This window comes from Patiria miniata, unplaced genomic scaffold, assembly GCF_015706575.1.
Source record: "Patiria miniata isolate m_02_andy unplaced genomic scaffold, ASM1570657v1 HiC_scaffold_11, whole genome shotgun sequence".
Classification (NCBI taxonomy): Eukaryota; Metazoa; Echinodermata; class Asteroidea; order Valvatida; family Asterinidae; genus Patiria; species Patiria miniata.
The window spans coordinates 4,174,172-4,188,986 of record NW_024037049.1 but is presented as its reverse complement, the minus strand read 5'-3'; the positions used below and the strand labels follow the sequence as shown (position 1 = coordinate 4,188,986).

Genomic DNA, 14,815 nt, shown 5'->3' with positions numbered 1-14,815 from the left:
ACTTGACTAAATATTTGAAGATTCAAAACTCGCCGATCAAGTTTTACACATGCCAGCTGCAGCTGCCTGTCTCGCTAGGAAAGAAATTGCATACAAAGCGCGCCGGTTAAAATTTGCATGCGTCAATGGATATTATGGGCCGCTGGAGTGTTTTGCAGTAGGTAATGTAACTATCCGGGGACTTTACCCAGCTAAAAGACTCTGACTATTTTGACGTCACGCCAACAACGCTTCACGTGCACGTTAAATTTACAACTCAAACTGTAGCTTCGGTACGGAAATGGGACTATTTTTCATTTTTTTTTTGCACCATCGGAATTGATTCAACCCTTGTACTTGTTAGCGAAATGAACCTGAGTGTGTCAAGAAGTACTGGGCATAGTCTTGGGGTACCAATTAATAGCGGTCGCTCCAAAACTCACTTCCGGGTTGATTGTATATTATTCGTAGAGTATACAGCATGTTCGCGTTGAATACGGCTAATACCCATACTTCTAGTTCTAGGGGTAAGTCATGCATGATATGGCCTATTTTAAATGAATGCAAAGAAACGGAAAGAAAAGAACGTTACAGAAACACAAGTGCAACACCAGGCTACCCCCCCCCCCCAACATTGCCCAATTCACTGTTTTACGAGCCAAGCACATAAAACTTAAAAGGTCATGAAGGTAGTAATTGATGGTTTTTGGTGTTTTTTTCCCTCATTTTTTCCATGAAAAAATAGGGTACAGGCTGTCAGAATAAGGTAGGTAGGAAAACCGGAAGCAGAACTTTTTTGGCCTAATGTCCCATTTTGTGGGCGTGGGCAGATCACCAACATTTGCACTGCATGCAGTGCGAGCACTCATGTGACACGACTGATCGTGCTGATTGCCATCCGCGCATAGCCTCGTCGTATTTCATGCACTTGACAAGCATACTAATACGCTTATATTTTCACAGGGAGAGAAATTATAATAGTTATGATAATTTAAAAAGGGTAATCCTTACTTTTAGGACACCTCTATTTTGTACGAGTTCTGTTCAAAACTGACTTTTGCAGATGACTGTCCAGTACCAAAGTGACTTTTGCAGGCTAAAGAAGTCTTTTTTCTTCAGACAAACTCATGTTAGTTATAATTTTGAAAGCACTTTCAAAGAAAATGTGACTTTCCTACCTTGTTTTGCAGTTCGCCATCTTGCTTTTTAAATTTATTTTCTGTTTGTCATCGTCGTCTTTAACCCCTCATAAATCAAAACCCTGCCCTCTTTCTACAAAATCAAACCTGCTGATATTCAAGAGGTGTCATTGCCAAATGTTCAAATGTGTCAATAAATATCAGAATGTCACTTTTGAGTGTCATAGTCAGCTGTTTTGGTGAGTCTTTTAACCTTATATAGGAAAGGGGTCCTAAAAGTAAGGATTACCTTAAAAAGGTTCCTACCTTATTGTCTGGCCGGCGTTCTGGTGAGTTTACCGAAGACATGTCTTCGCTGGATGAGCGATCAACTTCATCAACCTCAGTCATGTAGAACTTAGATTAGAAGCATGGTAAGGTACCCTCAACTTTGAGCTGTCATTAATAGGCTGCCCTAATACTGCCTCGTGTGCGTATGGTGGTCAGGTACCAAACATGCACATTACCCGAATACCCGGATGTACCGCATAGAGCTGAGTAGAGCTGCCCCAGAAGTACCACAGGCTCCTACAATGTATGGCGAAAATTTGATTTGTTGGCTTTGAAAATACGCTGTTTTACAACTTTATTTCTTGGTTGGGAACTTACTCTTTTACCTGGTCACAAAGAACACGGAAAGGAAGTTGGGTAGCTCATGATTTCCTTGAGAAAAAAAGAGAATTTACAGAGAATTTTTTAAGTGTCTTGAAAGGCTTTGAAAAAGTAGACAGCAGCAGATTCTTCCAACCAGTAAAAGAGGTCACTCTCTAAGAAATTTAAGCATTGGTTGTACTATACGAAGAACTGCTTCACCCAAAGAGTATAAACATATGGAATTCCTGTCCGTAAGCAAACGCCAAAACTGTAGCAACATTTAAGAAAGGGCTGGGATTCTCACTGGAAGGAGTAAACGATAGGATGGGCCGATAGAGCCAAGCCCGCGGGAACTAGACTATACATGCTATATAATTATGTGAATATTTTTATGAACAGAAATTCATCCGCTTTACCAATCGCAAGAAGTATTCGTGCCACAAAACTGGCAAGAAGAGACATTCTGCACTCGGAACTGTTACTTTTGCAAAGCCACGATTTCTGATATTAGTGATCATGGAACTACCTCCAACTTCATCTGCAGCGTGTACACAAATCCTGGTATAAGCTTGAGGAACTTCGTAAAATGATGATGGGACACTCCAGTTGCGGGGGGACCTTTTTTTCCCTCCCAAAATTTTGAACCATTTGTGTTGGTCGTTTATACAATTCTGTGAAATATTTCACTTGTATACCCAATCAAGTGCACCAGTCATTCTTTTGGAGCGCATTTCCAGTCATGGGGGTATAATAATGCGTCCCCATCGTGCCAGCTTATCTTCCCGCATATTGGAAATGCTTATGTTTCTAAGATGCAATGAGCATAGATTTAAATCGTAATTAACAATTTTAAATCGTAACACAATTTTCATACTTGTGACCTGGCACGGCATTCTGAGTACAAGCAGCGACAATTTTCCAGCAACATTGTTTGTTTTTTTAAAGAGGATCGGAATTTGGGATTTTTAACACTTGAAAGGCCCTTTAAATCCTGAAGTTCACTTAAAAAAAATATTGAGGGCGAAACCTTTTATGAATTTGGTAAAAGTGTATACTACACATTACATTTGACCTTTGCTTTGTATTAAAAGGGGTCAATAAACTTTGTCCTGGTTCTCAACCACGATGATGTGTATTTGAGATTCACAAAAGGACTCGGACTCGGACTCGGAGACAAGGACTCGGACTCGGATACCAAGGACTCGGACTCGGACTCGGATACCAAGGACTCGGATCAGTCGGACTCGGACTCGGAGACAAGGACGGACTCGGATACCAAGGACTCGGACTCGGATACCAAGGAAGGACTCGGACTCGGATACCTCGGACTCGGACTCGGATACCTCGGACTCGGACTCGGACTCGGACTCGGACTCGGACTCGGACTCGGACTCGGACTCGGACTCGGACTCGGACTCGGACTCGGATGGGGTGGACTCGACTACAGCACTGCATAATATACAATATTATAAATCATAAAGTTGAACAAAGAAATTGATTGGAGCGGGATTGAACCTTCGACATCCGGATTTCCGTACCATATCTTTGGTCAGGTCGGGCTTAGTATACTCAACCAAAACAGATAGGTCCCCCCCTCTTACATACATTTTTGTCTAACTATACTGAGCACCTCTCGCTCAAATAACGACTAATCAGTACAGACATTCCTTAGCAATCCAGCCATACTCTTTATTTGGCCCAAAACAGTGATAATGTGTACGAATTTGTGCAATTTATGATAAATGGTATGGAAAACAGTTGCACTTCAAGTTGCACACGTGCACGTTGTGGTAATTCACACTCACCTTGCACGTATACAAAATGCAACTTTTGTCATAAATTGCATAGTAATTTTGTACACATTATCACTGTTTTGCGGGGCCAAACAAAGAGTATGGCTGGAATGATATTTACTTAGAAATAACTGTAGTTTTTGTACTGATCAGTCGTAATTTGACCAAGATGTGCCCAGTCAAGCCCGCGGGAACGGGGGTGCTGTGGGTGCTGCAGCACCCCCAACTTGGCCCTGTGGCCCCACGCCGTAAAGCTCAGAAAATAAACAAAACATACACGAAGGTATTTATTAAATGTAAGAAAGCAGCCTTGTAACAATAATATTTACATGCGATAGCATGCATAATGATACAATTCTTTTTCCAGAATTAAATGGTACCAAATATGGAGATAAAAATACAGGGTTCTCCACTTTTCAGTACAGTTAAACGTTTTAAGAGCACAGTATATTAACAAAATAATGAAATATATTGTCTTTATAATCTCAAAAAGCTTTTGCCAAAAAAAGTCAAATGAAAGTGGCCAGGAAGCGCTTCCAGTCAGATTGCACCACAGAGCATCCATATTCCAAATTAAGCCACGCCGTATTGGGCTTTGCGCTCCGCTTTTGCATTAAGTTTTGTCCGTCCTTTAGAAATTCCAGCACCCCGGGCAAAAGTTGGTTCAAGCGGCAGTGCATAGAGCTACATGCATATTAAAATCTATGGATGGGTCACAAAGGTCATGCCTGATTAATTTATTCATATAAATCGTAAAGGGTGTAGTAGTGGTAAGTGATTAATGGGGATCCGGGAGGTGGCTGGGGTGCAAGTGGAGCCTGTAGATTTTCTTTGGGGGAGGGGGGGGGGGGGCGGATAAGGCATTGCATTGAAGAAAATCAAACAACGAAAGTACAATTTGATTGGTTCTTGGTAATTACATTACGTTTTATTGATTTTTTCACTGCACACAAATGTCATGAAAAAATCACTATATCACAATCTTCACAAGATTACTCATCAATCAAATCTAGATATATTTTCAACTGGTTTACTAATTGTTTTGGCAGAGATCAATCAAAATTGTCAAATGTCATATCAGACACTGAAATTACTATCTTCTAAAATAAGTCAAAAGGAGAGTACCAAGCCAATATTTAGGCATGCCTTTATTGCTTTCTAGAGCTAACTAGTAACTTTTCATCATATTATCATTAAAACACGATAAACCCATTTACTACACTTTCAATTTTAACAGCCTCAATTGTGATTGTTTTTCTTTACACAACATACATAGCAGGATTCGAAAGTAAAGTGTTCAAATACATTATGTGGAACAAGGCTGTATGAACGAAGAACTACAGGGCTGTTTTGTAATTTTCCAATTGGTTCAAGAGTCGACGACAAAATTACCCCAATCACCGAATCAACAAACCTTGCCTGAATAATGGATTTTCCTCATTTTTGTGTTTGACTTTTCCATGATTAAAATGTTTCAGAAATATTGCAAATGGACAGGGCAATTATTCATATAATTTGAAATTTCATTTCCTTCTTGACAAAAACAAGAATTAGGAAAAACACTTCCACTTCTTGATAGGGAGTCCAAAATTCAAGTGGGTATCGTTCCCGGCAGAGGGGGTACTGTCAAGGTTTAGATGCACACTGTCATTCATGACGTTCTCTAAGAAGGAAAGTTTTTTTCCCCTGAAATGCCACAAGATCGGCAAGACTTGAACAACTGTTAGAAAACTCCTTTACAGAACACAGGTGGATAGTCTAAATATGAGGATGGTCGTAAATTGCTTATAATTTATGCCATTATTCTATTCTGTAATCTTAGTACTTTTGAATTCTTAGTATGCCAAAACCCAAAGCTGTATACAAACCCTTTGTCCTATTGAGAGGACCTTTAAAATCTTTTTAACATCAGTGAAAATAGGGATAAATTGTATTTTGGCCAGTTTTAAACAAGTACGTTTAAAACCCGCTACGGGCCTTGATGCAGATAATGACCCGAGCCGAAGACGAGGGTCAAAAAGTAAAAAGTCACTAATTTTCAATGAGTTGGTTCAACAATTTTACTTCTTGTTTTGTGAAACACCCTCTGGCCATGACTATGGTATGTGCCTCACCTTGGAAGACACACGGCGCATACTACGCAGCAGTGTTTCACCAGCTGTTAAAAACCAACCACGTGACGGCCTCTCAACCAATAGGAATGGGTAAACTGTCTCGGGTATTTATGAATGATCGTTAAATTGGGGAATTTTGCAATCATCAAAACATCTGCAGCGGGATTTGACCAGGCAGAATATTTTTTGTTCTATAGAAATTTCACCAATGACACAGTTTTGACAAAAGGAGTTTTGACAAAATAAGAAAAACATGCACACCCAAATACTGGTACCAGCAGAAAGACGCCCTGCCCTCCGTCAAGTATTTTTTTTACGGATCCTCAAGAAAGGCCAGGTAGAGGAAAGAAAATAATATTAAGCATTTGCAGCCAACACAAATATAGTATGGAGAGCCTTATGCAAAACTGCAAAGCAATAATAGGCTCTTGATCATACCCTCACCTTTTGTGAAACTAAGTTTAATCCCGCCTCTTCAGCAAAACTGCCTGAATCAAACCGTACCAGGCATAATACTCAATCAACAAGCTACGGAACAAGATTTTGCTTTTTCACTGGTACCGGGATGTACTCAAAAATATGATGGGTCTATTACTTTTGAATATTTTTGTCTGTGCATGTGCTCCTTTTCCTCGAATGCTTCAGGAATGAAATTTATGATCTTATGGAAGAAATTACAAAAAACATAAATACTGATGAAGCTAATTTCACAGGAAGTATGCATAAATACATAATTGATCACAGCAAATTCAACTTAATCTTGTTTTTACTACAACAGGGCAGCAGACTTCCAACCAATTTCACTGACACACTGAGTATAGAGACATTTTAGACAGGACATTTGTGTACATAGCAATGTTGAGAAGTTTGAAGTGGCCAAGTTTCAAAGCACAGCAAAAACATTGGTGAAGTACTTGCGTAGGAATACAAGTATCTGAAAATTGCTGGCTACCAGCAAAAATATTATGAAGGCTTTGTTCTTCTTGGTTATGCCTTTCTTTCACGATGCGGGCCCAATTTCGTAGTGCTGCACTGTGAACCATTTTTTGGACTTAAACAAACCTAGCAAATTGTTCAATTAATAGTAACTGTTAAAGCGATCATTTTTGCTCAAGCATTGCCACACTCTTAATTCAGTCAAAATGGGAGCAATCTTTAGCAGGAGACTTTCCTTTTCATCACTTTCAATGAACAGTTTTTGCATAAGCGGATGAGATTTAAAGATGTTGGTACAGCAATGTCTGTGCTTAGTGAGATACATGCTCACTTCGGTAATTTGCTTGTGCCATTATAGGAAAAAAAATTTGTTAACAATTATGCGGCACTGTGAAATTGGGCCCATACTTATTCAGTGTGCCAGTAAAAGTGGCTTGGTGGAGTACACACGTTCAACAACTGGCTAGGAAGTTACACGCACAGTAACTAAATTGTGATTACAATATGGGTCAAGCTGAGAGATGTGTACAGTAGGAGGAAAGGGGGGGGGGGGGGCGGGGGGGGGAGGATAAATGGTCCTGGTTGTGTTTGGGGGTTTCCTTTACAGTTGGGATTGAGCCAGTCACTGGGAGAGGAAGGACAAGGCAGTCTCCTTCTCCTGCTGCAGTTCCTTGGCCGTGAGGTCCATTTTCTCGCGGGCAAAGTCACTGATGGACAATCCCTGGACGATGGACCACTCTTTGTCGGTGATCTTGACCGGGAAGCTGTAGACGAGGCCCTCGGGCACGCCATAAGAGCCGTCGCTGATCACACCCATGGAAACCCACTCATCCTATATTAAAATAATAATACACAAATATAATTTAGACGTTATAGGCTACAACACTCACTTCTAAAAGCCAAATTATAATAAACTGTTGCTATTCACTGAAGCTTCAGGTATTTTTTCAACATTAACACTTTAAACATGTTGTTTTGCAATAACGAATCCTCAGATCTGCATGCATATCATAGAGGTATGTTTGCAAGCGGATATTCCATACACTAGTTTTAACCAATCATTGCTCTGACTGCACTACCAAATGTCCAACAAAAAAGCAAAATGAGTGCCCATAACATATGGCGTACGAGTCCATAACATGAAGTGTGGTATTGGCGAGGTGATGTGGCGTTGGAAAGTGGACGGAGCTTAATAGACTAGACAATAGCAAACCAGAATGTTTGAATGCCCTACTCAAGCACAAGAAAAATCTTAGGCTAGTGTTAGTATCTAGATTTTGGTAAATCTGGACGTGTGTACGAAATGTGTATGGTTGTTGACTTACCGGCTTGGTGCCAAACCACCAGTCGCGCATGTGGTCTCCAACAGCCTTAGCTGCAGACATAGCACTGGACAGCTTCCTTGCCTTAATCACGGCAGCACCACGCTTCTGAATGGTCTGTAACACAAAAGGTGAAATAAATGTAACAGCAAAAGTTGCATATGGGTAAACAAATAATTTTGTTTAACTGCAGTTGGCTTTCCAAAAATAGGAACTAGGACCAATGTCGCATAGCAAATGTATGTATGCTTATGCTGTATGCTTAACAAAAACCAGCAAACAGAACCAGTCACAAGTAATATAAATCACATGTCATATTGACACGTTGACAACAGCTGTCATCAACAACAGTTGCCATAACTCATGTCCATGAAAGATTCTGTTAGATTTAGGTATGTTGTGACCTAAGATACTTATTATATAACATTGATAACAATCGTTATGGCGTACAGAGCTAACATGAATATGAAACCTTACAGTTGAGAAAACTATACAATATGTAAAAGCTTACAGTGATGAAATCTCCCTTGAGCCAGGCATCGTCCTTGACAGCCTCATAGACCGGTGTCTTCTTACCACTGTTGTCCAGGACCGAGGCGTGGCTGACGTCGGGGAACTGAGTGGCAGAGTGGTTGCCCCAGATGATCACGTTGCGGACTTTGTCACAGGACACGCCCACCCTGTTGGCAATCTGCGGGGGGAAATGCAATCGTGGGATAACAAGTTGCAAAGTGTTAATGTGACGTGAATTTTTAGGGAGTCAGGTTGGCGTAGCGGTACTTTCCTCGCCTTCCACCGCTGTGACCCGGATTCGAATCCCACCTGGGCCAACATGTGGATTGCATTTTCAGTCCCTACCTGGTTCCGTTGGATTTCCCCAGAATATTCTTCTGGGGTTTTCCTCCGACCTCTAAAACTGTAATTTCTTCTCATTGTCTCCTCTCTACAGGTTTCTTCAGGCTTGCGAGCTACAATCCTTGTTTTCATTCCCAGAAATAAATAATAATAATAATAATTACAAGAAACCAATTAACGCTTTAAATCAATTGTAGGGATTAAGAGACATTGGAAGGCTACAATAATAGCTATGTTAGCTACATGGATTTGACTGAAGTTGTCAATGGATCGTTTGTGATGTGTACTTTTGCACAACAGGGATATAAATAGACCTCTTCTGCATTCATTGTTTAACATAACAAAACACACCTCAAAGATGGCTGCTGAATGCAATCAATCTATAAGTGTGTTGGGTCAACGTGTATTGCTAGAATATGATGATTGCTAGAATATGATAACTGCTTTCAAATCCATTTACTCTTGGAACAAAACCACTCGTCGGATATTCGATAATGTGTTAGATCTTCTCTCAAAAAAATTCAACATGGCCAACATTTATTGCTGACTTGTCCAAAAAATGAGCTCGTATCAGACAGTTGAAATTACAACTTGTTTTCACAATAAATTCCACTTCAATTATTTTTAAATTTAGGAACTTTCCTTTGTCAACCGACGATTTTTTCAATTTACTGCGTGAGCAATTTCACGACAGGGATCACTAAGTACAGTAGCCAGGCATGGAGATGTACTGACCTGAAATTGGGCCCTGTTTTGGTCCAGACGGGTCATGCAGGAGAAATTGGCCGCTGGGATTGATGGCGCACAGGACTTGGTGATCAAGCAGTTGGTGTTAGCTGGGTTGCCAACTACGAGAATCTGGAAGGAAAACAGGAAACACCAAAATAAATGGTTGAGCTATGAGGCTGGTCTGGCACTAGTCTCTGTCCAAGACTGGATGTACATTCTGTTCCCCTTATACAGACGGTCCCAATCCCTGGTAAGCACGGTCAAGCCCCTGGTAGCGGGCACTACATGAATTAAATCCACAGAAGAGTGACGTCACGCAGGGTCGTCCTCGACAGCAATGTTGCCAAACATTTTCCCGTCCCAATTGCCATACAAATTGTATAGCTTAATTGTGAATCCCCTCTTTGTTTGAAATTTCATCGAAAATAAAAAAATTTGCACACTACTAATTCTACCTAGTGCTGCAGCCGAATAGCCAAACTGAAGTACAATTGACTGAACTTGCCATTTCTGAACCACACCTAATCATACCGAACTAAGATGTTCAGTTAGGCTTGTAATTTACAATATGCATTTTAGCATCACATATTTTTGTTTGTTTAAACTGAACTCTGCTAGGATGCAACCGCAATCCTCCAAAATCCTCCAATTGACTTCATTTAAAAATTGCATACTGCCTCAATCCTTCAAAAATCCTCTTTTCTTGAATGTGGTCCTTGGAGGGGTGACCACTGCCTGTATCCTGCAAAATTCTCCAGCAATCACGGTCAATATGTTGAGGCAGAGCCAGTGACATCCTGGAGCAGTGCGGAGGATTTCAAATGTAATCTAGGCCTAAATTCATGCACGGCTGAGCATACACAACACAAGGTCCGGCCCAAGACCTTGACACAGTTCATCCTCCAAAATCAGCCACACATTTGTGCCATATAGCCTCAATCATACAAAATCCTCCATTTTGCAAAGAGAATTTTGGAGGATTTGGGAAGTTTAGGGTTAACTGATATTGTCAAAACCTGTTCCATAAAACTTTCAAAAGGTTCCTTCTAATTAAAACACGAAATATTTCATGCTTACAATACTGTCTCAAATGAAGGAACATTCAAGTCATGTATATGCATTTTGACTGAGAGACACAAAGTAATAAAAAACCGTTAGATAGTCTACCTTCACTGTCTTCTTGGCAATCTGGTCGATGACCTTGCCCTGGCCCTCGAAGATCTTGGCGTTAGCCTTGAGAAGGTCCTTGCGTTCCATCCCTTCCTTGCGCGGCATGGCACCCACCAAAATAGCAGCGTCTACATCCTTAAATGCCACGTTATAATCAGCAGTGGCCACCACATCTGCAAGGGGGGGGGGGGGGAGAGTGAAATATATGACATACATTAAAGAGAATATACATGATTGGCTTTTGCTGTAATTTTCAGAAATGAACTATTTGAGGGGTTAGTATAATAGATCAAATATTGTTAGACTGACATGTTTGAAGGTTTGTGTTCGAAAATGCTGGAAAAACCAAGAAACACAAAAATGTTCAAGTAGTCTGGTCCCCTGACTCCACTAAACATAAAATGGGTCAATTTACAGATGCCGGAAACTTGTAAGGTAATGGAACCAGTCTAGCCGGCCTGCACCCGTTCATGAACATGTAACCAATAGCAAACAAAATTTGGACTGAAAGAAAAATGGTTAATTTGGAGCAGTAGTTGAAAAATAGTTAGGTTTTTCCAACGGTGGTCGGCCGACCACCGTTGGAAATTTTTACAAAAATACCATTTTCTTGAAAATGACTTCACACCAGGTGCCATAATTTTACAAGATGCTGTAGACTGTCATTTACCAACATCCTAGTAAGGTATTTCGTAAAAACTAGGTAGTTTTATTTTTCGATGTTTGCAAATGTTGTATATTCCCTTTAAAAATAACCTTGCAATGTATCTTCATTTTGTTTTATTTTTCAAGTGGAAGTGTAAAATTTCACCACAATATCAGAACTAAAGATCATGGTACTCCTCGCCTTAAAATCAGGAATCTTTCACTGTATAACCTACAAAGAAGGCACGTTGTTTCTAAATCATAAATGCATGCAGTAAAAGGAAACATTAATGACATACTCTTCAGAAGCGGCAGGGAACAGTCACTGAGTTCCATGACCACACCTTCCACGATAGTCATCATCGGTGGGATGTCCAGTAGCAAAAGCTCCAGCGGCTGGAAAAAAAGTAATAATAATAAATTAAGAATGTTACTTTAAGGATGAGCTAGATACTCAGGTACCTTAATTATTTTTTCTCTATTTCCGTCCTCCTCCTATTGCAATGATACTGTATGCAGCAAGCACAGCACAAGGCACTGGAGGACATTATCAACTAGTCTTGGGAACTTTGGCACTACGACCTGAGAAATTTCAAGCACACTTTATAGGCATGCATAAGCCTTGGATTTTTCCAGTCCGAGAAAGACTGGATTTGATTTATCATGTAGACGGTGCCTTCTACTGCTTGTTACCAGGGGTCAGGACCAATTGTATATTACGAAACAAAATCTAAATCCAGTTTTGCACTGCCAGAGGCTAATTTGAATGAAACTAGTGATGTAAAGACAGCAATCTCTTGTGTTAAAAATTTGGTACATCAACATCATGACATTTGCTGAGGGTTAGCACAATTTTGTTATTCAGTAATTGGCACGGCTTTTTTGCTATCCATTAAAAGTGAGATGGATGTATCCATGCATGGGTGCATTCCATGTTCTTTGATACTTCCCAAATCACAAGTGCTTCATACTCTTTCGCCCAAAAATCTTGTTAAATTTTTTAAATTTTTTATTTGACCAGTTTAAAAGTTGACCCTATATCCCTATGTACCTGGTCAGCTCCAAACACATCCCCCTTGGCAATGGAGTACAGGAGGGAGTAGGCAATCTGCCCTGCAGCACCGGTGACACAAACACGGAGAGCCTACGGAAAAGAGAGAGACAGAGACAAAAACAAAATAGAAGGGGAAAACTATGTTCACTCTGCTCACCCTACCTACAGCAACCCAACTCCATGAAAATGTACACCCGGGTTTTTACATCGTTTTGATGGATTTAGCCCAGAAGTACAGCCAAGCTTTATTTTGTCCATGGAGCCACAAAGTTGGATTATGGAAGATCCAGGGAACTTCTCAGCTTAAAATGCCCACAGAATTGTTTAAGCTGAGCAGAAGAGCAAGTGGCACACTATCATTAAGAAATACATATTATCTACAGCGTGTCCCAATAAACATTGTGCATGAAGAAATCGCTGATTTTCTCAAAAGTTGGTCAGACTACATGTAGCTACATTGTAATCATAATTTAGCACATTCAAGCCTATGGTCTTGTTTATAATTGGTGCAAAAATCTAGAAAATCCAATGATGCAAACCAGAGATATCTTTGATTTGACAAGGCTATGTTTTTTTCAACCTGAACAATGTAATTTCCACACTTAGTATTTGCTTGTAATAATTGGGTTATTGGTATGTGTTACGCAGTGCTTGAAATTAGGCATGGCCTTTATGTTGCATTTGGATAAGAGAGTTCACAGAAAACATTTTGGGTACATAACATTATATAATCAAATCAAATACCCATTGGATTGCCTAATATCAGGTGTTTAGTCTTTGACACAGATTTTGAAAGGACAATGAACATGCAAAGTTCTTTGACAGCTGAAATGTATTGGCCTACATGTAAGTTTAACTACAGGATTCTAATTGTGCAGAAAGAAAATAATATAGCCTTACAAAATCAACGATATATCTCTGGTTTGCATTGATGGATTTGCTTGATATTTTCACCAATTATAAACCAGACCATAGGCTTTAACATAATATAAAATTTGATTAGCTACTATGACCACCTTTTGAGCAAATCAGCGACTTCTTCATGCCCTCTTTTGACCGCCTCTGAAGTCACAGTTTTGCCTTTTTGGGAAATTTCTTTCTTTGACACTTGAATAGTTAAATATTACAACATTATCTCTGTGAAAACACTCCAAACCATATCGCTATTGTGCAAAACATAATGTTGATGATACATTTAAATATTTAACAGTTTTCTTCATTTTCATGTTTTTAATCAAATAGTTCTATTTTAGTTTTTAATTAAAAAGTAAATTTCATTTTCTTCTTTGTAACCTTGGCTTTGCAGAATTTTTTAAAAAACTGTTTAAGGGAAATAAAGTTCGAGCATCATTCGGTTAAATGATTGGTTTCAACAACCAAAGATCCCGACGTTGAATATTATGTAATATTATTATATTATGTAACGATAGCAGTTGGAAAATGGCATTACGGCTGCCGTAATGGTAGCCACTGCGTTCTTTTTTTGTTTTTCTATTTTTCAACATGTTCAAGAGTGGAAAAGTGACAGGAAAGAAAGTAGGGGCCTAGTGTTGGATGCAATCGCTGGATGCAATCGCTCGATGTGCACGATCAGTTGATCGTGCTGCACTATCGGTCGACCATAACGCTATCGGCCGATCGCGCTGCCACCAGTCAAACACATTTTCTTTCTATTCTAATTCACAGCTCTTGAGAATTTTTTAAAAAGTTAAGTAAACTCCGAGATATCCGTCATAATCGACCGATCGTGCAGATCGACCGAACACCCCTAACAAACATCCAGACGCCACTTCGTTGGTCATGTAATCTATGGAGAGTCAAGAAGAATTTCGAAGTAGGCTTCTAAAATTGTTCTAACAAAATTAGAAATGTTTCTGAGTCCCCATGGTCCCAGGCCAGATTCCTGTCTTTGCAACATTTTTGCAATGACTGATGACCAGACCTCCACTGAGATGATAAATGATGAAAATACAAATGGCGTCAGGATGCAACGTTCTTTCAAAAATGGTGTAGGCCTAGGCCTACTCATAAAAAAGTCCAGTCCGGAAATTGGCACTGCTGAGTACGTGTGCGTACGTGCGGCCAGACAGGACGCCGGCCGGCAAAACATAAATAATGGGGCTACACTCCCAACCCATTCATCTACATTAAAACTACAAGCAGAAATATCTCTGATATGTTGACTTCAGTTTGTCATCAACAATTCTAAGGAATAATACCAAAACTTACCATTTTGTTCAATTTCTTCAGCCGTTGGATCAGATTGCCGTGGGGTTTTCAACCAGGAGACGTGACCTGCGAAGGGTGCTGGGTGAACGATCGCGAACGCGTGATGACCTTGTGTCGGTACCTCGACGTTTCATTATATTAACGTATATAATTATTTGCGGGTACCCGCTTACGTTTTTGCCTGGGCATTCGTGTAGCACGTGCAAAATTACAAAGC

General features: G+C 40.0%; 2 protein-coding genes across 2 annotated transcripts in view; both read right to left on the bottom strand.

Moving 5' to 3' along the window:
* Positions 1–1,555, bottom strand: part of LOC119742532 (UTP--glucose-1-phosphate uridylyltransferase-like) — a 33,736-nt gene extending 32,181 nt beyond the window's left edge. Inside the window, exon 1 of the mRNA XM_038218523.1 lies at positions 1,425–1,555. Within this exon, the coding sequence (XP_038074451.1) occupies positions 1,425–1,508 (84 nt within the window). The 5' untranslated portion in view covers positions 1,509–1,555. The remainder of the gene's footprint in view (positions 1–1,424) is intronic.
* Positions 1,556–4,441: 2,886 nt separating this feature from the next.
* Positions 4,442–14,718, bottom strand: LOC119742526 (malate dehydrogenase, cytoplasmic-like). Its single transcript, XM_038218490.1, has 8 exons — positions 14,599–14,718; positions 12,367–12,459; positions 11,615–11,711; positions 10,668–10,843; positions 9,507–9,629; positions 8,428–8,607; positions 7,920–8,033; positions 4,442–7,426 (listed from the first exon to the last, which is right to left on the bottom strand). Exons 1-8 carry the CDS (start codon positions 14,599–14,601, stop codon positions 7,217–7,219), a joined length of 996 nt encoding a protein of 331 aa, XP_038074418.1. The 5' UTR covers positions 14,602–14,718; the 3' UTR covers positions 4,442–7,216.
* Between the last annotated feature and the right edge of the window lie 97 nt (positions 14,719–14,815).

Coding starts and splice junctions, on each gene's coding strand:
- LOC119742526 (XM_038218490.1), bottom strand. Junction 8,608..9,506: donor AAAACAGGGCCCAATTTCAG/GTCAGTACATCT, acceptor TTCCCCCCGCAG/ATTGCCAACAGGGTGGGCGT. Junction 7,427..7,919: donor GGTGGTTTGGCACCAAGCCG/GTAAGTCAACAA, acceptor ATTTTAATATAG/GATGAGTGGGTTTCCATGGG.